Raw genomic sequence first — 21,096 nt, forward strand, 5'->3', positions numbered from 1 at the left:
CCTGCTCCTCTTCCTGCTCCCCTGCACCCCAGAGCCCAGCCTAACTTGTTTCAGAGATGGTTCAGAGAGGCCAGATGGGGCATTGGGCAGAGCAGGTGAGCAGGTACTGACAACAAGGTTTTGTTGACTGGCAGGAGATGCTCTCAAGGGGTTGGCTAAGCCCTGTGAGGATATGCAAGGAACGAGTTGCTTGCCCCTGGGGAGCTCACAGTCTGGCTAGAGATATTGGATGCCCTGTAGACCATGAGGGGCAGATGGGAAGCAGGCAGGTGCAAAGGTAGTGAGCCTTTGCCTGTGAGGGCTGTCAGAGGTCAGATAAGGGAGGGCCTAAGGACCACACTGGACATATCTTAGTTCAGCTAGAGACCCAAAGTGGGATCATTCTAAGTGACCTGCCACAGGACCCCAACTCCAGGGGCAGCTGGTCTCCTTGGCTCAGAGCTCTGGCTGCTTGCTGCTTTATGACAGAAGGGTGGTGATGAATGGTAACCAGGTCTTCTGAATCCTGGAAAATTAGATTCCCGTTGTACAGCTTAGAGGCCTTCACACCCTGTCCCTTACTACACACACACACACACACACACACACACACACACACACACACCCTGAATGGGAACACCAGGCTCCTGCACCTAGAAACCCAGCTCCCCCAATAGCTGTCTCTGAGTCCTGACATCCAGCTCATCTCCCCCAAATTCAGCAGGAGCACTTGGAGGGGAGCCTGGATCTCCAGGAGAAGCAATCAACACGACTGGTCTCTTAGACTTATTCTTAGTTTTAGGGAAGTAATTACCATTCTACCTTAATGATTTGGGAATGATCCCATCCGACTCACTCCCTATCCAATCCAGACCACTAAACACCAACTCTTGTGTCTACACAACTTCTTGGTTCCATGAAGTCAGCTGTTCAGAGAAGCCTGGTGCATGATCTCATAGACTCCCCCCATCCACCTCTCCACCATCCCCCAGACCTGGGCCACTTACCTTGCTCCTGAACTAAGATCCTGGGCATGTCCCTTTGCCTCTCAAGCAAAGGTGTATCTGAGTATTTTTAATTGTTATGGAAGAGCTTACCACTCCTGCCCCCCAATTCTGGACAGATTCAGGAATGACAGTGTAAGGGAGAACTGGACACCCCCACATCCACATGGCTTTTAAGGAAAGGTGAGGAAACAAGGAAGGGGATCCAGGCCAACCCAAAGTTATCCTTCTGGCTAGAAATGGAAGTGAAGGCCCCACTGAGGCTGCCTCTCTCAGCTGGGTCTGGAGGGCTGGGAACGCCTTCCCTGAAGGAAGCCTGCGTGTGAGCCTGGGTGCCTGCCTGATGTAGGGCAGTTACTTGCCAGCTGCCAGGAGTGCTGGAGTTTCTCAGGAATCAAGAAGCTGGGGAATTAGACCCACCAGAGCCATAAGGTTTGACTCTACCCTTAAGGCTGGGAGTTAGGATGCATCTGTATGGTCCTGATTCTTACAGTCATCCAGAGTCCAGAGCTCTGAGGGACCCCTGAACCCATGAAGGGGTCTGATTTAGAGCAGGAGAATAGAACAGCTCCAGTTTCCTTGCCCAGACAGAAATGTGACAAGTCTTCTTTGAACCCTTGAACTGAGATAAGGCCTAACAGGCCAGAGTCCCTGGAGCTGGGAGCAGGTTTGCAAACAGGCTTGTGGAGCTGAGCAGCCCCTCACAGAGGGCAAGATACAGGCCTGTCTGTGCTCCAGTCCCTGAGGCCCCACCCATTGAAACTGCAGTTGGCCTCCAGGGCACAGGTGAGGCATTACTGCCCTTGAGAACCAAGCCAAACCCCACCCTTTTTGGGCTCTGGGGCCTATATAGTGGCACAGCCATGTTGTCTGGAGTGGCAAGAAGTGTTGGGGAGTGAGGGTGGTGGTGGTGGCAGGGCGGTTGAAGACAGGGGCTGGGCCCTATGCTTTATGTAGAATAGCTACAGCTTCCTGCTGCCTTCTCTTTATGTCCCCAAATGCTTTCTTAGCACCGGGTGCTAATGCCCTGCCCCTGGGTAGCTCTCCCAGACTTTCTCGGCAGATCTCAGTTTCATCTGGAGGATTTCAGTTCTGACCTTGGCCAGCCCCATTGGAGACTTCCATAGAGATCTGACAAAGCTTTTATCTTTAGAGTCATGATGTCCTGGGAGTCACGGTGTACTGAGACATGTTGAAAGCTGATACACCAAGGGATGGTCTGTCTTCCCTAAAGATCTGCTGCCTCCCTGAGCTGCTGGATGGGCATCTGGCATGTCAGCCTTTAGTTTTCTTCCTATTGCTAAGTGAGCTGGAATGAATAAGCCAGACCAATTAAAGTTACACCTTTGAGAGTAAGGCAAGGAAAGCCTGTGACTAACCAGAAATGCCCTTGTACCATCTGTAGACTTGGACCAACATGGGAGCTCTAGCTGGTATGGCTGAGCCCCACTTTGCCAGTTTATCCCTTTGGAAAATGGTCCTTGATGACAGTGATGTCATTGCAACCCCACCAAAAGAAACCTTTCAACAACCTCCTAGCTGCCTCAACAGAGAGCTTCCACCATTAGTGCCTAGACTGAACCTCTTTGGAATGACCCAAAGAATACTGGCAAGTGTTTAAAATGATCTTAAATTATTAGGCCCAAATTTGGTTCAGATAATACTGGTATTGCTCCATTTCAGGCACTGTTTGGCTAATGAATTAGTGTCAACTGCCATCACCCTTAGGTGGGCAATCAGGCCTTATCCTGTTTCTCCTCACAAGTAAGGGCTGAGATCCGTGGTGGGGGTGTGATGGGACAGCTCTCTGTCCGGAAAGGTCTGATTATCCCACACGACACTCCCAGGCTTGGTTCCTAGAACCCAGCTCCCTTGTGATGGGGCTGCAGAATTTTTGGGTTCCCCTTTGGACATTTCACGCATTTCAAGCAGATGGCTCCTGCCATCAGAAAAGCTGGAGGGCAGGACTCCACCTTGCCTTTGGAGATTAGGATCTGATAGATGCAGTTCCTCTCACATTTTGGTAACTTACAAGTGAAGAACTTTGCATTTTAGAACTTGAGAGATGTCCCCAGTTGCTTGGAACTTCACCATATCCACTCCCTACTCTCAGCCAGAGTAGGTTGTGAGATTTAAGAGGAGAGTAGAGAAGTTAGAAGCATCCTTGCAGTTTGTTCTGGGCTGCATCTTTTCCCTCCCATCACTCCTTGGTCCTGGGGGCCTGGCTTCACATCACCCCTAGCCATCAACAGGTAGAAAAGCCACACACTAGGCCTTGCCAGGCCCCCAGAGAGATGGCACAGACTGCTAGCCACCCCAGTCCAGCTCTTCCCAGTAAGGGCTGGACCCTGCTGGAGTAGGAAAGGCCTTTTCTCCATCCCTCTGCCCCCAAGTAAGGCTATCTTTGAAGAATCCAGGTGGATCTCCTGATGGCTAGGAAGGGGGATGGGGGCCTTGCCCAGGCATTCAAATGCAGAACACCCAACCAGCAGGAGGCCACTTGCTAGTCAAACAGTTGGGCCCCCCAAGCATCTCCGAGCTCAGGGAACAGTACTTCCTGAGCTTGGCAGAGAACGTGTCAGACTGACCATTACATTTTTCAATTTTCTCATCCTTTTCCCACTTAGCCTTATCTCCCCAAGTACCTTCATTCCTCCCACTGGGCTGGGCCCAGTGACATGGGTGGTTTTTGAGACTGAGAATATGGAAGATGTGCTCACGGGGCTTGGTTTCTCCAAGCAACCCACTACTGCCATGGTGCTGGTGAGGCTTCCATTGGCTAGCCTTCCTACTGCTGGGCAGTTTACACCCAGGGCCAGAGAGTAGGGAGGGAGATGGGAAAAGCCCACATCCAGACCTCCCACCCTCAGACATTCCTGAGACTTGGGCTTTATCAGAAGGGGGCACTGTCATGTTAGTGGTTCCCAAACACTGTTCTGATCAGTTATACCCCGTCATACAGATTCCACATGCATTGGCCCAGCCAGGACCCTGAACAGGCATGAATGAAATAAACCTGCTCCACCTGTTAACCCAAAGTTTTCCTAACGCATTTGTGCATGAACCTGTTCCACAGTACGCTGCAGGGCTGGCATTCAGCATCAATAGTCACTCTTGGCTGTTACTATAGTAAAATACCTTTGAACTGGCAGGAAAATAGCCCCAAGCCCCTGCCCTGTGTCATCAAGCAACCCAAGCCCCGCTCCCTAAGATCTACCCCCAATCCAATATCTACATGTGCTGTCCAAAAAGGTAACCATTGGTCTCATGTAGCTACTTAAGTCTTAATTGAATAAAATTAAAAAAATCAGTTCCTCAGTTGTACTAACCACATTTCAAGTGCTTATTTGTCACACTGGCCAATGCCTACCACACTGGATGGACAGCACAGCCATAGGACATTTCCATTGTTGCAGCAGTTGGAAAGCAAGTAATGCCTAGCACACAGGCCTTAAGGACTATTTCTGGACTGATGTCTCTCCCAATTACCTGTGACTGTGTGTACTAATTGTTAACTTTTTGGAGTAGTTATCTGACTACACTTTTATTAGAATTCGGCAGGACATAGTCTATAGTACTTTCCTTGGAAGAACTCAAAACATTTAACACTATCTACTTTCCCAGGGCTCAGGGGCCCAAATTAAACTGATAGTCTTGGCTAAAAGGTCAAGGTCATGTGACTGCATTTACGTTAGCATGTCCTTATGCCATGACTGTCCCCTCCTCTTGCCATCTTCTCTGTGAATATAACTGAGTGGATTTTGCAATAGGTGCATGTCACTTTGCTCACCCCCCAAGTCAAGCTCAGGTAGGATGCCAAGAATGAGTCCATCAGAATCTGTTTCCATAAAAAGTAAAATAATCTATAATTTCTCTCTAAAAACGGTCACACCCCTTGTAAACAATTAACTTTTTATGAAAAGAAAATTTACATATTTACACACATGTATGTCTGTGATCACACAGGACTTAGTGGTTAGATGATGTTTCCAATTTTAAGTCACACAAGGCGTTTGCACTTTCCTCCCTGGGCCTGCTGAGGGCTTTGGGACCTGAGGGGGTGGGGCAGGCGCAGGGCAAGGCACTGTATAAATAAATGCAAAGGCCAAGAGCTTGGGGGAAACGTTAGTGTGCATCTCTGATCAGAAATGTGGCAAGGTCCACAAGAAAAAGTGCCATGTTTTTATCCCAAGCCCCTCAGCCTGAGCAGGGAGCATGGCAGTGCTCCTGAGACCAAAGGAGCACTATCCAAAAGGACTCCCATTTTTCCTTCACATTTCACTGGCTTTGGAACAGTTCCCAACTCAGCTGGGAAGGCAGGCAGGTCTTTGGAAACAGGATTCACTTAGTGCAACTATCTCTTAGTGCAGAGCCAGCCCTGGGAATGGTGCTAGGCTTTAATGAAGTCTGTCCCCTCAAGCCAGCTCAATGACAGTGAGACTCTCTCCAGTCTCCAGGGCTCAAAGGGAAAAGCTAGAGGCTGACTCCTGTCTGAGTCTTCCACCTGACACACCAATCTTAGAACTCCATCTTCCTGGGAGGCAGGGCCAGCTTTACCCCAAAAGATGAGCCCAGATCCTGGCCCGACAGGCCCTGAGCGGCCCACTGACCCACGGAGGGAGGCCCCATCCCTGCTGAGCAGTGGGGTCACACATTGCCACGTCAAGAGGCCCACTGGAGTCCTGCTTCTCTGCACAACAGCCACCATGGTGCCAGGTACTGCTTTCCCAGGAGAGCAAAAGGAGACCAGGAGCCTGGCTATGGTGCACAAGGAATGGCTTGGATGGAGGAGAGCCTGACAGGGGTCAGCAGGCTGTCCATCCAGCTTGTGTCCATGTTCTTCAGATCTGTGAAGACCCGGTGTAGGCTCAGCCCAATATCCCCTGGAAGATGGGAGGAAGGTTGTGTGAGGCTAGGGGATAGGCAGAGGGTGTGTCTCTCCTCAGCCCTATCCCTGAAAAAGCCAGATAACAGCCGCTGTTGACAACAAGCATCAACTCATCTTTAAACAAACCTTAGGGCATGGAAGCAGCAGCTAACTCCCAAGCTGCCTTTACCCAAGGATGTTTTACCTCTGCTGCTCCCTGGCCCTCACCCCAAGACTTCCTCATTCTTGCCTCCCCCCCCCCCCGCCCGACCCCTGCCACCCCCCACTCCCCACCCCCAATCCCCACATTCCACCCCTGCCTCCCATGGTTCTCCTCTCTCCAAGAAACTTCTTACCCCCAGGGCTGTCAACTTCAGGTTCTTCCTTGCAGCTGAAATCACCATAGACAGAGGTAGGCTGGACCCCAGGTTCATTGAGCAGGTACCCCTTCCCATCCACACTTGTTGGCTGCCACTCTGACTGCTCCAGAAGCTGAGGATAGAGGAGCATGAAGCTGTCAGCTCACTTCCAGTGCAGACTCACCCTGTGGCCCTGCTCTCAGTGAGCCAAATCTTCTCAGCCAAGATCACACCCTTGGCCATTTTCACATTCTCAGATGGATGAAGACCTGGGGTGCAGTCAGGACAAGGCCTTGGAAGGTGGGAGGCAGAAATGCATGCTGGCACTGGTCCTCAACTCCTTTTTTCCGTGAGGGTTTGGCCAGGCCCACAGCTCCCACATTCTACCCTTTGGAATAGTATCTCCAAGACATTGCTCTCAATGGTGTAAAAACACACTAACTGTGGCCTGAAGCAGTGATTAGCTTAATAAGACAAGAAAAGATGACTAGAAAGACAAGAAAAGGTGAGAAACCATGCCCATGACTCAATTTTCAGTGCTGATGGAGAGGAGCCAGGGTCTAACTACTACAAAAACCTTTTTACATTCACTTATAAAATGGAAGCAGAAAAAAATAACTGGAGGACAGTTTGCTAAAAAATAAATAAAATGCAATCACAGTACATATCCCAAAGGCCAATTATTGAAATCTGATGTGCATTTCCCAAACTAGCAGGGCTAGGGCATGTTGGGGCGGAGGACACAGGCCAGGGACCAGGGCTGATGGTGTCTGACTCACGGCGCTTTCTGTAGCTCCAAGGCTTACTTGAGGCTGGCCTATCAGAGAACAGACCTCCCACCTGCCCTTACTGTCCATGGGGTCTTTCCCACCAGCCAAGGAGGGCAGTGGTCTCAATCACATGAACATGGCACTTGTGGAACAAGGCCAGGTCACAGCAACAACTGCCTGCCCTCTGATCTGGAAGCTCTTACTGGTTTCTCTCTCTGCTCACTGAGAATTAGCCACTTCAAAAGAGTGCCCAGGCAGGAAGGGGCTTTACCTTCATGATATCCTCAGGTAATTTTCCCTCTTCATCCTCGTCTGTTGCAGCTGTGGATGGGGAAAAGCAGACAGGTTGGCTGGCAGTCAGCCACCCCTCGCCACACAGTTCTAGTCCTCCTGGGTCCCCCAGCCCCTTCAAATGCACACACACACACACACTGGCCTCTCAGACAATGTCTACCAGAACAGGACACCAATGACTCAGCCTCCAAAACTCTGAAACCACACCTTATTCCACCCCTCACTTCCTTCTTCACCCTCACAGATGGGGCTGCAGACGAGCCAGGAGAACCTGCAACCTTGGACCAAAATGCAGCCCTTGTCCCTACCATATCAAGTCCCTGGCATGACCCCCTTCCCACTTCTCTCCAGTCCACTACAGCTTGTCACCCACTCTGAACTGCCTTCCTAGGGCCCCAGTGGCCTGCTCCATTCCCATGGGGGAAGTGAGAGTAGGCAGTGTGCAGCTCAGTGCCAGGTGGAGCTCTGAGCATCTTTTCTCCCTCAGGAAACTCCTCCCAGGACCCAAAATGTCAAGCAGGTGGGCCAGTCCCCAGGAGCACGAACCTTCAGAGGTGGAGGGCATGGGAGACACCTGGAAGTTGTACAGGTCACTGGTACTGTCGGGGACAATTTCCACCGGCATGTGCCAGTCGGGTAGAGTGCTACTGATGGCACATGGTGACCGCGCTGGGGGACAACAGAAGGTGCAAGTCAGGGCTGGGTGTTTTCTTAGTGTGCAAGATTCCCAGCATTGCCCACCCTGTCATTGCACCATCCACTAGCATGATGGCTCATGGACCCAACAGAAAGAACCATCCCACCAACTTTGTAGGTTCCCTGCCAGACCCAGTCCACCTCACCTGGAGTAAGGGCATGCTCCACCTCCAAGTCCAGCCCTATGTATCCCTGAGCTGTGTAGCTACTGTGGTCATCAGGCAGGGTGGAGCTGCTAAGTCCATCGGAGAAGGTATCAGGGCTGGAATCCCCACCCGACTGTTGAGGGAGAAAGGAAGTTTAGAACCAGATCTATTGCGGCACTTCTTCTGCTTCCCACCCTGACCCACAGGGGACCAAGGCCCAACTACTTACCTTCCTCTTGGCTTTGCTCTTAGCATCTCGGTTGGACTTGGACTTTCTCTCTGTGGGGCAGTCAGGGTGTCAGTCTTGGTGTGAGCATGCCAGCCCCAGTGGCCCCTCTTCCTTCCTCCCACCCTGAGGGCTTTCCAAGGACCCAGAGTCCTTGAATACCTTTCCTCTGGTTCTTGGTGAGGGGTGGGAGCATCCGGTACACCCGCACAGCTGAACTGCCCTTGTTTCTGCTCTGGTCCTTCACCTCCTCAATGTCTGGCAAGGAGTTCATAGCACAGCGAAAGTTGGCCTTCCACGTCTTCGGATCTGGCTCCTTTTCCCCTGCTTTGTATCGGCCTAGAAGGCAGGAGAATGATGAGAGTTGTCAGGCCCATGGGTGGGGACAATCAACTGCCACCCCTGGTCTTGGAGGACAAAGGCAAGCATCCTGAGCTCTCACACAACCAGAAACCTGCACAGGTCAGGCCTGCAGGTGTTCCTGGGTAACAATCTGCAGGCCTTGGGCCCCTTGGCTTTTCAAATGCCCAGGCTTGGCTCAAACACATTGAGCCGGTATCAGTGAAAGGCCCAGCCAGAAGCCCTAGCAGGGCCCATATCCCCAAGAATGAGTCTCTTTGTCTGGAACGATGCCCAGGCTGTCAGTAGCCTGGGGCTCATTCTGATATTTCCAGACATGGGAGTAGGCACAGAGTGGGCAACAAAGAATAATTATTGATAGGTAGGCTAACTGGTCTGAGATGGGCCAAGAGTCTCATTCCTCAGGGATGAAAGAAGGCAGCCAACCAGATGGGCCTTGGGTCAAGGACCCTGATGAATATCAAGGAAAAAAAAGACCTGGATCTCCTTCAGTACCCTGGCTCACAGGGTGAACTTTATCCAGCCACAAACTCCCCAAAGCCATGCTTTCTAAGATTCTGGCTTCACAAATTTCTTCAAGAACTTACTGAAACAGTGGGCCCTCTCCCCAGAAACACAAGTCTGCTCCCCCTACCCAACCCTCTACAAATCTCAGGAGCTCAGGGACTCCAATGGAGAGTCCCCATGTTAACAGAAGTGCATCCCCTTGTCCCCTCCCTGGCCCCTCCTGGTCTGGAGTTCAGTGTACAGACCTGTATGAATGGCCCAGCTCCGGAACAGACAGGCATCCTTGTTGATGTCCCAACCATGCTTGGCAGCATGCTTCCACGGGATCTGGAAGATCATCTCCTCCTGCATGGCATATACAAGGCTGCATCAGCTCACAGAGACCACAAGTCAAGAGACCAAAGTCTTTGGGGCTGACTCTGCCCAGCCCCCAGGTCTGGGATAAAGGCTGACTTCCCCTTTTTATCCTGACATCTAGCTTGCATTGACCCACCCTGAGACTGGCTTAAACAGACTGTTTTACCACTCTGGATGCTGTGGAGTCATCAGCTCAGCAAAGACCTCCTTCTGCCTATTACAGGCATGCTAGCCGCCCCCCCCCCCCCCCCGCCCCGAGTACCCTCCCATGCAGCCCTGCTTCTATCTGACTTGTCAGCATCAACATGGAAGGTACTGGTGAGAACGCTCATTAGAAGGACCTGCTCAGGACACCTGGGACCACTGGCTTCTATACAGGGGATCCTGGCTGCACCCTAAGGGAGCCCTGGACTAACACCATCACTGTACCTCTTTGCCCCTCAGTTTTCTCTTCTGTGAAATGAGAAAAACAGACCTAAAAAAACCTTTTGTGGTGATAAAGTGAGAGCATGTGTGGGGGATGCAGTGACAAATACAAAGACTGAGGTCTCACTGTTAAATTATTGGTGGTTAATTGTGGGATTTTGAGTCAGATTGCTCAAGTTCATATCTTGACTTTCTCACTTTACACGTGTTCTCGTTATCTGTCTCTCAGGGCCTCAGTTTCCTTAACTACAAATGGAGATATTAATAAAACTTACTTCACAAGGCTATTGTGAGGATTAAATGACATAACACAACACAGCACAGTGCCAATGAATATTCAGTAAAAGTTAGATAATATGATTACTACTAGGTTTGCAGTGTCTATGTTTCCCTGAGCACATCAGCTGGAAGCTTCTTGGGCCAGGGCAGCTGGTTCAAGGATAACTACTTGGATCCTCTGTTTAGCCAGCCACTGTCCTGTCCAGCAGTGTTCACTTCCATCTCCTCTCTCTGTCTGTCTGCCTGGAGCCCTGTAAGGATGGAGTGTGTGTGTGTGTAGGGGTCTCCCTCAGCAGAGGCCAGAACTCTAGCTCTGCACATGCTGGGAGAGTTTTGCTGCTGGAAACTGTTAAGTGCCCACAGGCAGGTGCCCTGTCTACCAGGAGCAGGGAGGAAGACAGGAGTCAGGGCAAATGAGGCCCAGAGCTGGCTCTTCTCTTGCACACTCCCTGCATGCACAACCCACCGGGAAACACATCTGCCTGCTCTCTTATCACTTCCCTTTTTGAGCTATATCTGAAGCTTTGGTCTTCAAAGAACATGGGTTAAAATCGTGAAGGAAAAACCCAAAGAGTTACACTCACTTTATTAATCCAGATCAGCCCCGGGATTTGGTTGGAATTAATCTGCATCTCTAGCCAGGGTCTCATGCGCATCCGAGTGATGGGCATGTTGGCTGTGAAGAGAAGACAGAGGGCTCCTGTTTGGAGTCTGTTGAGCAGCTCCTGGGAACTGTCCTGCCCCATCAGAGTTCATGCAGTTACCCTCCCCTTCTCTCACACACTCTTGGAACCCTTGGGACTGGTATCAGGCACCACAGTTATAGGGAGGTCATCTGTGCTGGAATAAAACTGCCCTGCCCCCAAGTTTTTCAACATCTGTGACAAAAGCACTTATGCCATTTACTACCGCCTCCCACCAATCGCAGAGACAGGCAAGCTCAGGATTCAAGTGCAGGAAAAGAGACAAAATACACGGATATCTCAATACTGAAACTTTTCTCCCCGAATTCAAATCCTTTGGGAAGGGAGAGGATTCTTTTGCTTGATGCCAAGAAATTTCTCTGATTTGGACTGTTGCCACTTAGCTGTGCACCTTCCCTCATGGGCAAGTAGCACCTGTGCCCTGGACATTTGCTCCAAAAACCCATTCTGCGTCTCCCTGCAAGCCACGGCGTTCAAGCCAGGACATTAATTCTTCCCGCCTGGCTTCCCGTCTTCTTCCCTCAACTCCCTTCCCCGAGCGAAGTGACCCAAGGAACACCTGTGGCGCCGCCTCCTGCCGGGTACAAGCTCCAACCTCCGCCACCAGCACAAGGGGCCCGAAAGCCTGGGGCCTGAGAGCGGAGCTGAGACCGCCAAAGCCGGAGCTGGGAGCCGCGGGCGTACACTCGAGTCCCGGGCACCGCATGTGGATGCGCGCGACGAACATACCGGGTCACCCAGATGCCCGGGGCAGTTTCGCGCACACAGACCTGCGAAAGCGGCTAGGCGCCGCAACCTCCACGGGGTGGGCGGGCCACGATGTATCTCGCCCTCCCCGCACCGCCACTCGCCACTCTTCCAGCGCCCTCCCGAGTCCGCGCGGGGGCCAGGCAACACCGCGCGCCCGCGAGTCTCCTCGCTCGGGTGTTCGGCCCCTACTTCCTGGTGCCCCGCGCGCCTTTTGTTCGACGCCGCCGGTACCCCCCGCGGGGAAAGCGGTCTTACCTCTCCAGCAGGCAAAATACCAACGCGGCGCCCGAGGATCTGGGTGAGGCGAAGGCTGCTGTGCAGGCGCTGGTAGCGCAATCCGGGTGGGAGGGGAAGAAAGCAGAGGATGCCTGGGTCGCAGAGCCTCTGGGCAGGGCTGGTCTAGACTTGGCAAGGCTCCGGCTGGGCTCGGCACGACTCGGGCGCACGTCCTGCCTCGGTGAAGGAGTGGCGCGCTCTGCCGGGACAGCGGCTCTGAGGAGAAATCTAAACACTTAGCGGGATTCCCCCAACCCAGGCCCGGCCCCGCCTCCTAAGGGCCGCGCGGGCGCCCATTGGCCGGCGCCGCCACATCATTTCGGGGAAATCAGGCTGTTGTAGAGCTAGCGGCGAAGGGGAAGTACAGGGCGGCTGCTCCTCCCCACCCCCTCCGGCCCGGCGCCGCCGCCCGGGGGCAACGATGGGCCAGCCCCGCCGGCACCCACTCCACCCCCATTCCAGCTCGCCTCGAAGAAGGGTTGTCCTGGAAAGCCACACGCCCCGGCCCGCTGTTACTCCCGCCCATTCTGCATTCTTGCAGCTTGGAAGCTCCTGTGGCCACCTCCACTCCCTTCTCTCGCAAGCACAGGTGAAGTAGTTACCCGGGCACCTCCAGGGTTGACACCGAGACTAAAACCCGAAAAAACAGCCTGCCTCCTCTAGTCTGCTAATGGGGAGTCAAGAAGGGAGGGTTTTGGCCCTTACACTGTCCTCGTCCTGAGGGGTCACTCACCTGCGGTGGGAAAGGAAAGGAGGCGAAAAGCCGACCCTAGCTGCGGTGCTGCCAGCGGCTGTCGAGCGGAAGGCAATTTCAGTCAGTCGGTACTGGCGCGGCCTGCCAAGGTACTTGGGACCTCAGTTTCCTCAACTGCAAAATAACAACAGCCCTACCTTGCAGAGTTGCAGTGACTGAGAGAGGCGATGTTTGTAAAGTGCTTTGTCCTATTCAGGCGGCAGAGGCTACAAGATTTGCAAGGTTCCTGTCCCAGGATCTAACAGTGACCAAAGAGACACCCCTCCCCCTCCTGAATTTGCATTCCTGGGTCTGCCCCATGGCTGGCTTTTGGGGAAGGGATCCTGAAAAGCTAGGACTGCTGAGTTGGGTTGTGGGTTGAGACAGCCTGGGTCCCTGTTAGCACTCTGTCCTTAGGCCACCTCCTTATCCTCACATGGCCCTTGCATGGTATTGTCTCTGGGTTCCCAAGGCCTGGCCCAAAGGGGTTTTGGCAGCCTGGGGTAATTGCTCTGGGCTGGCCAAGGCAAAGGGTCTGGAGAGAGGGTTGGGGAACCCAGGCCCCTTGGTAAGAGCAACAACTTAGCTCTTGTATTCACAACTAAACCTTGTCCACCTTGTACCTCTAGAGGCTGAGCTGAGTGTTCCTTTTTCCATTCAGAACTGTGACCCAGCAGATCTAGCCCCTTCCTTCACTTCCCCAAAGCTGCTGACTCAGAAGTAAATCCCTCTTCCAGGCAGGGCTGGTTGTGTCACTCCCCTCACCACAGCACTACCTCCACAGCAGCACAGGTTTGCAATGATGCAAACTATAAATAGGTGCCTCGATATAACATTCCACCTATCAGTCATCCTACTGCCTCCTTTCCACAGGGGAAGTGGGTAGGCTATTCCAAAGCTGGTGCACCAGAATCTGAGTACTGTGGCTGATGCTAAACCTGGTTCCCAGGAGACCAGCAGGAATGGTCAGAGCTGTCTTCTACCCAAATAGTGGTGGCTATAGGAGGGGCAAGGAGAAACTGCAAGGAAATAGCCCAGTTGGGTGTTAAGGAAAATGGAAGGTGCTGAGGCCCTGGAAGGGGCAGGTGGAAGGAAGAGAGATCAGTATCAAATGGGAATGGGGCCCTGCAACAGGGACCAAGAACTGTGCAGGAACAGAAAATAAGCAGCTCCTGAGTTGTGAAGTCCATTGTCTGTGCAGCAAATGGATGCTTGTGCTGTCCCCCAGAAGCTGGGGAGGGATAGACAGAACCACTTGAAAGTTCAGAATGAGTAGGAAGAGGAAGGTTGTGTCTCTCATGGCCTGAGAAATTGACCCAAGTGATCACAGGAGAATGGCATCACAAGAGAATGTAGAAAGTGCTTTATAAGAATAATTTTGTTTAATTCACAGAATCATTTGTATGTGTATGTCTCTCTATATATAATGAGCATCTTTTCCATGTCATGAAATGTACCTCTTCAATATCATTTATAATGGTTACATATTAATCTTTCATAATAAAAATTTACTGAATCAATCCCCTTTTGTAGAACATTTAGGTTATTTCCATTTTTTTCATAATACAAACAGCACTGTGTAAACCTTTGTGCACAATAATTTTTTGCTCAGGAGAAATTCCCCAATTTTAGGATTTACCAATGAAACTGTTCTTTATATCTTTGAAGTATTCTTTGACCTTTTTTTTTTTTTTTTTCACTTTTAACTTCATGAATTCTTATTTTACATGGAAGCCTCTAAGAATCTGCTTATCTTGATTGGGGATGCTGTACTCCGAATCAGTGAAATAAACTTAAACTCTTTTTATGTACCCAAGTTTATATCATAACTGCATTTGAATTTCATTCTAAGATGTATCACACATTTCCTGTGATGCTAAGTAAAACATATAGAGTCTCTCTCAACTTTTCATAGCAATTCAGGGCCATGATGGACAAGCTGGCCCTCTATGCTCTCTGACTCAAAAGTTCTTATCGTCTCCTCTAATTCCAGCTGTTCCCTCCGGGAAGGTGTCTTCCAAACCCGGGCTCTGACTGCCTGCTGGACACTCTCCTACAACCCCATCCACAGATTCACACACACAGACACAAGCAGAACTCTCGGCGTCCCCTTTCTGCATTGTCTCCAGTAGCTTCCCTTCTTCCTAACTGCAGGTCCTGATGGTTTTGCCAACCTCCTCCCCTCTTCAGCTTATCTGGTCCTCTGGGACTTCCTTCCCTGCATCAAGCCATGTTTTCACATTCCACGACCAATTTGCCATTGCCCTAGCCTCCCCTCATACTTCCCCGTCAGGCCTGCCCTTCCAGGTGCCTCTGCACCATCACTGGGATGATAACCCTAACATTCTTCTCCATCCAAAAGCCTTCTGAACTTGAACTCCTCCAAACTCCTCAGTTCCCCATTCAAATAAATCCCTGCTCGCTCTGGTTCCCATTCCAACCCTCTCTCCCCTTGCCTACATTCAGCAGTAACTAGAGGGTGGGGGAAAGGGAAAACAGGATTTGAGTCTGAAAACCTGGGTTCTTGTCATGCTTTTGCCACTTGCTGTGTGGTCTTAGGCAAGATACTGCCCCTCTCTGGGGCTCAGTTTTCCCATCTATAAAATAGAGATAACTTGCTCATCTCTCCTGATTGTTGTGAAGATGAAATTCTATAGACTCTGAAAATCCTTTCCAAACTGTAAAACATCAGTCAAATGAAACGTATTAACTAATGCTTGAAACTTTCACTGTATATCCATCCTCTAAACACATATTGTGTTTTCCCTCTCATGCTATACACACACACACACACACACACACACACACACACACTTCAATTTCAGTCACTTTTTTAAGGCCGGAGCAAACCCCTGGTCTTCTAAGAAGTGCCCCCAAAGCAACCAACCACACGTCTTTTCCCTTCTCAGAACCACTTCGCCTTTAACTTTCAGATGTTACCTTTTCATCATTTATCATCTTCTGGGTGATGACATACAAGGAGCAAAGACTGTATTTTTCTGTAAGAGACCTGGGCTGAGGTCCTCACACCCTGCATCTGGAGTCAGCAGGAATTCACCTTCTCTGGGGCAGGGTGTCACTTACAGGATTCCTGCCATCCATACCCTCACTCAGTGTGAATTTATTGTGCAGCTGCTCTGTACTAGGCCCTGGGGGTTTCCAGACTGACAGGAGTGGCTGACTGGCTGGCAGGGCCTCCTTTGAGATGATTTCTGCAATCAGGATCACCCCCCGTTGGGAGCCTCTGCCCTGAGGGATCAAACCTTGTGCCCAGCACTTTCCCTCGGGCTCTCAGAACTCACTGTTCATGCCCTAGGCAGGCTCCAGTCAGTTCTGAAGCCCAGGAGCCTGCCTCCCCACCTCCACCACATGCATGCACACACACACAGACATGCTAAGGCAATGCTGTAGTCCTTGCAGCACCCAGCAAAGTGCTGCCATGTGGTAGGCACCCAGGAAATCTTTGTTGATTATTCTCTCTCTCCCTTAGGAGTTTGATGTTCCTTCCTTCCACAGTTATTAATCCCCTGGCTCTTCTCTCTGCTACAGACATGTGATAACCTGTGTTCAGTTTCCCTGCTATTGGAGATGGGTGTGGGATGGGAAATGTTCTCAGGAATCAGGGTTTGGGAGAGCATAGGGCCTAGAGAGACTCAAACCAGGTGTTTGATGGGCCATGGTGGGAATGGCCACCTAGAGAGGTGGCCACAGTCCCCAAAACAGACAAGGTCCCAGTCATGGATTCCAGCCTTCCAGGTACAGAGGTAGGGCTCTCTGAGATGCTCAAAGCCCCTCCCAGTCATCATCTCTGTTTTCACAGCTAGGACAGACAGGGGAGGGGGGCAGTACTGAACTGTGAAATGCAGAGCAGAAGTCAAGCATAAAATCATTTGAAAGCAATCCAGACGCTTGAAACGAGAACCCAGGCATCATCCCCCTCCCTGTGAAGAGCTTAGTCGGAGAGAACGTTTTTTAATTCATTCAACAAATATGACTTGCACTCCTGCTCTGGTTCAACTCCAGGTTTGGCTCTGGAGATACATGAGGCACGAGACTAGCCCCTCCCCTCCAACAGCTCTGGCTAGAATGCTGTATGACACAGCAGAATAAACGTGCTGTTCTAAAAACCCCAAGTGCAGAGCTGAGACTGCCCCTGACTGGGAATGCACTGGGCAGGTTTGTGGGGGAGTGGGGTGGGGATGGGGGTGATTCTGCGAGTTGGAGGTCCGTGGAAAAATTGCTCCAGCGCTCTGGGCTGTTCCGGAACCCTGGGGGCGGGAATACTGTGTGGGCTACCGCTGATGCCCTGTGCGGAGTTTCATTTCTTATAAACATTGCATTGGGAGGAAAGAGGCCGCGGCCACCCGCCCCTTGGGGCCCCAAGGCGGGGCGGCTCTGGGACCAGGGCCTGCGGCCTCGACCGCGGGACGGGGGAGGGTGGAAACTGCGTCCTCCTCCCCCACGCAAATGGGCCCTTCAGAATGGCCTGCACCCACTTCACCCAGGGCACCCCAGCAGGCTTCTTGGCATTTCGGGGGCGCAACAGCACCCCCATCTTCGCCCTGGAGAATCCGAGCCCTGGTCTGGAGCCCCTCGCCCCTAGGTGACCCATGGTTGCGCTGCCCTGACCTCAGCTGTGTTTGGAGGGGAGGGGGCACCGAGTCATCCGGCCAATTCCACATTCCTGCTCGGCCCCTGCTGGGGGTGAGTCGGGGTGAGCGGCCGGCTCCGGGGCGGGCCGGCTTCCTGGAAAAGGAGGGAGGGCGGGAGAACTGCAAAGCCTCGGAGTCGTGCCGCCCGGGTGGCTGCCGGGGCCCGCCCCTCCTCCCCCTACTTCTCTCCTCTCCTCCTCTGCCCCCCTCCCCCCCACCGCACGCTAGTTGATTCCCCCGCCGGTGCCTGGCAGTTCACCTGCCGGCTGCCCTGGGCACTTCCTCCTTCCCTGCCTAGCCTCCCAAGTTTGCAGACAGCTCCACAGCCACAGGCTGTGTGACCTCGGGCAAGTTGCTAAATTTCTCTGTGCCCGTTTTCTACCCTTGTGGTGGAGCTAACAACACTCAGCTTGCAGAGTTCTTTATAAACCTCCCCCTCGCACCCCCTTCCTCGCCCCAGTTTGGCAGGCACACAGTTGGCGCACAGAAATGGTGTCCCCCTAAAAGTTGCTGCAGGGGAAAGCTGCGTTGCGTCTCTCCGCTGGGGCGCTCCGCCGTTCACTGCAGCCAGAGAGACCCAGGTTAGACTCGCAGCTTTCCTGTGCTGAGCGACCTGCGAACGATGCCCGCGGGAGTCCGCACCGATCGGAGACCCGGAGCCGGTTTAGCACACACTAAGACGCCTCCCCACCCCCCATCCTCCGCCCTGCAGGTGGAGGGAGGGGCGACCGCAAGGCGAGGGTGGGGAGGGCTCGGGCCCCGCCACCCAGCTGGGATCAGCCGCCTAGCCCAGGCCCCTTGCCCCACGCCGGGTTCCGCGGGGCTGTGCCGGAGAGGCGGGGCTTGGGTTTCGGTTTCTTGCAAACGAGTTGGCCACAGGGAAATCGAGGAGTTTCCGGGAACCGCGCCTGGAGAACTGAGGTCTGCGCTGCAACCGGGGGCGGGAACAGCTAGCATCCAGTGTCGTGGGCCAGTGGAAGTTCCTGCGGGAGCCGGGGAAAACCAGCTCCGGAAAAGCCCCGCCTGAATGCACCTGTCCCCAGTCCCTTCCCGTGCGATGTTCATACAGAATGGGCGGGGTAGGGGTGCGGTGGGGGCTGGGAGGTGGGGGCTATTAAAGGATGACGAACACACGAGGGTGGCCACGTAGGGAGTGGGGGGAAGAAGTTCTACAAGCTGAGGGGTTTGGGGGAGGCGTGCACACGCAGGGGAGGAGAGGACTTGCAGGGCAGGTGGGGTGTGGCAAACAGGAATGATGTCCCTCTCAAAAGACTGAGGTCCCCAGCTGCGCCAGTCACTGTCACATCGCCATTTTAGTGTCTTCGTAACTCTTATCCTTACTGAAATTATCTCTTCTATGTGTTTTTTGTTTTGTTTTGTTTTGTTTTGTTTTTTTATTTATTGTAGGATTCCCCCACAGGATTTTGAGCCCTGTGAGAGTGCAATCCTGACTGTCTAGACAAGCCTACTATGTCCCCTGGGCCTAAAACTGGGGCTGGCTACAAGGAGGGGCTCTGTGGGTGTTTTGTGAGAACAAGTGAAGGAATGGAGTGAGTTAGAGACATCTGGGATGGGCCTTGTGGCATTTTGACCTGCTCCCAGAAGGCCTCTGGCCCAGCTCTTCTGGCCGCTTAGCTCAGTCAGCTCCTACTGATACCCCCAACTGAAAGAAGCCCCATTGTGTAGGAGAGGCCTCAGCCTCTTTGATGATGGTGGTGGGGGTTCCCCTGTAGCTCCCTGAGTACAGCTCTCTAGATGGGGCAGTTGGGCAGCAAGAAGATTGCAGTCATCACAGAGGAATGCTGGCCTTGGAGGTCAGTCACTTCCTTCCCTGCCCAGGGCTTGGAGCTCAGGCCGGGGGTGACTGTGGGCTGGGCCTGGACCTGAGCCAGGCAGGCGTGGAGTTTGGGATGAGAGGCAGTATCCAAGACCCTCCCTGACCTTTTCAGCCCAAACAGTACCTGGAATCAAGGTAGGCTTCAAGTTTACCTGCAAGACTGTGTCTCCTAATTGTTGCCTTCTAGATCCTCAAGCCTATCTATGATAGGGGTCTCCTTCCTTATAGCCCTGGGACCATGGCCTTTGGAAAGGCATAAATTAAAACTAAATAGAGCTCCTTCAGGCTGAAAGAGCTGGGCTTTGCACACTGGAGTTGAGGGTGGGTGGATAGCAATGGTGGCCACTCTGGAGACAGCCAGCTAGCCTAGGAGAGGACAGGCAGACAGGCCCTCTGGCATCCCTTGTCCAGGCCAGCATTGACTTCCTTTGTTTCAGGCTCAGGATAAGGGTGGCTGGCCTGGGAGGGGGCCAGGGAAACTCCAAATGCTGCAAGAGTAGAGCTCGTGCTGTGAGCACAGTCCCTGGTGGTTCTGGTGACTCAGCCTGGGAATCCCGACTCTGGGGGCTGCACTGGAAATAAGGCTCAGGACAGTGAGGGGGTGCCCTTGAGGGGCCTAGCGACTAGCAGCAGTGTAGTGAGGCCCCAGATCAAATGGGGCATTGTCCCGTCCTTCTCCTGGACCCGCTGATGCTGGTTCTTTGCTCAGTCCAAATAGTATCTTTGAGGCAGGAAGCACAACCCTAATCTTAGTCCTTAAATCCTAGCCCTCAGAGTGTCTTTTTGGCTCCATGTGTGGTCACATCTCAGAAATAGTAGATGTATCTCAAGCTAGAAAATACCAACAGGAATGTTTTTGTAGCTAGAACTCAGCAAGTGCTGAATTATAGGTACATTCACAGAGGGGAAGCAGGGCATGGGTCAGGAGAACTGGGTGGCCCAGTGGGCATTCTGTCCTGTTCATGCTATAGCCTCAGGCCCCAGCCTAGGTTGAACACAGAGCAGGCACCCTATGAATGAAGGTGGCATGGATGGATGGTGGATTCAGGTCATCTCAGCAGCATGCACAGTTTCTCCCAAGTTGCTCTTGATGCTCCAAAGGGAAGGTGGGAGGGACTGGGCTTCCCTGAGCAGCACTATGGGCATTTCTTTCTGATTCTGTCCCTCCAGGGGACTGCTGCTCTGTCTTCCCATCACCCTGTTCCCATGCATGGTCCCTCTAAATCCTGCAGAGCAATTGGGAACAGAGTGGCAACGGCCGCCCAGTCACAGAAGGAGGGGAAGGGGCTGTCAACATCAGGTGGGAGTTCCCCTCCTCTCCTGGAAGGTAGGTCCATAAAGGGACGCAATTTGGATAGGATCTCAGTCAGCCAGGTGTGGGAACTTCTAGTCCTTTCTGTGCATGAGTAAGTCCTCAGGAAATGGTCTTTTGACTGGCCGCTTGAGTGACTGCCTAGAGGGGTGAAGGTTCAGCAGAGACCTATCACTCTGGATTGTCTGGAAGAAAGCATGAAAGCCCACCAGCTTGGCAAGTGGCAAACCATGGTGACTGCATCACCATGTAAGATAATCAATGTGACGTACTGTGCTGGGAGTACTTTAGAGGACTAGGTCTGTATTTGGGGACAAAGTGGACCAGGGTACTCTGGAAGACAGGGTAATGAGCCAAGAGGCTTCTAGTGACTGGTCACCAGAAAACAAAAGCCATTCTCCCTTCCTTGAGAACCTTCCTGAATATTGGGGAAGACTTCCCACAGCCTAGTGGGCTATAGTGTGAGTGTATTACTTTGCTTTTAGTGAAGAAGGTGACTACAGAACACTGAAGACCCAGGGTCATTTGATGGTCATGGGATATTGCTCAGCCCTGGGGCTGT

The 21,096-nt window shown here is 52.5% G+C and overlaps 2 protein-coding genes across 5 annotated transcripts in view; one reads left to right on the forward strand and one right to left on the reverse strand.

The window, feature by feature from the left end:
- The window catches only part of RAD50 (RAD50 double strand break repair protein), a 289,914-nt gene that overhangs the window by 67,809 nt on the left and 201,009 nt on the right, over positions 1–21,096 (forward strand). The window lies entirely within an intron of this gene.
- On the reverse strand, positions 4,821–12,211 carry IRF1 (interferon regulatory factor 1). 2 transcript variants are annotated; one of them, XM_037801338.1, is made up of 10 exons: positions 11,980–12,211; positions 10,855–10,946; positions 9,454–9,553; positions 8,504–8,680; positions 8,345–8,394; positions 8,116–8,248; positions 7,820–7,942; positions 7,251–7,300; positions 6,207–6,342; positions 4,821–5,866 (listed from the first exon to the last, which is right to left on the reverse strand). In XM_037801338.1, exons 2-10 carry the CDS (start codon positions 10,939–10,941, stop codon positions 5,742–5,744), a joined length of 981 nt encoding a protein of 326 aa, XP_037657266.1. In that variant the 5' UTR covers positions 10,942–10,946; positions 11,980–12,211; the 3' UTR covers positions 4,821–5,741. The 2 variants fall into 2 exon arrangements, with proteins under 2 accessions (XP_037657266.1, XP_037657265.1); XM_037801337.1 differs by lacking the exon at positions 11,980–12,211 and having other exon boundaries at positions 10,855–11,970.

Source organism: Choloepus didactylus, chromosome 13, assembly GCF_015220235.1.
Source record: "Choloepus didactylus isolate mChoDid1 chromosome 13, mChoDid1.pri, whole genome shotgun sequence".
Classification (NCBI taxonomy): Eukaryota; Metazoa; Chordata; class Mammalia; order Pilosa; family Megalonychidae; genus Choloepus; species Choloepus didactylus.

Excerpts from the sequence above, each read along its gene's own strand:
- IRF1 (XM_037801337.1), bottom strand. The coding sequence starts at position 11,016 with ATGGGGCAGGACAGTTCCCAGGAGCTGCTCAACAGACTCCAAACAGGA. Across the intron at positions 7,943-8,115 it reads GGAGCATGCCCTTACTCCAG|CGCGGTCACCATGTGCCATC; the intron begins GTGAGGTGGACT and ends GTTGTCCCCCAG. Across the intron at positions 6,343-7,250 it reads TACCTGAGGATATCATGAAG|CTTCTGGAGCAGTCAGAGTG; the intron begins GTAAAGCCCCTT and ends CTCTATCCTCAG.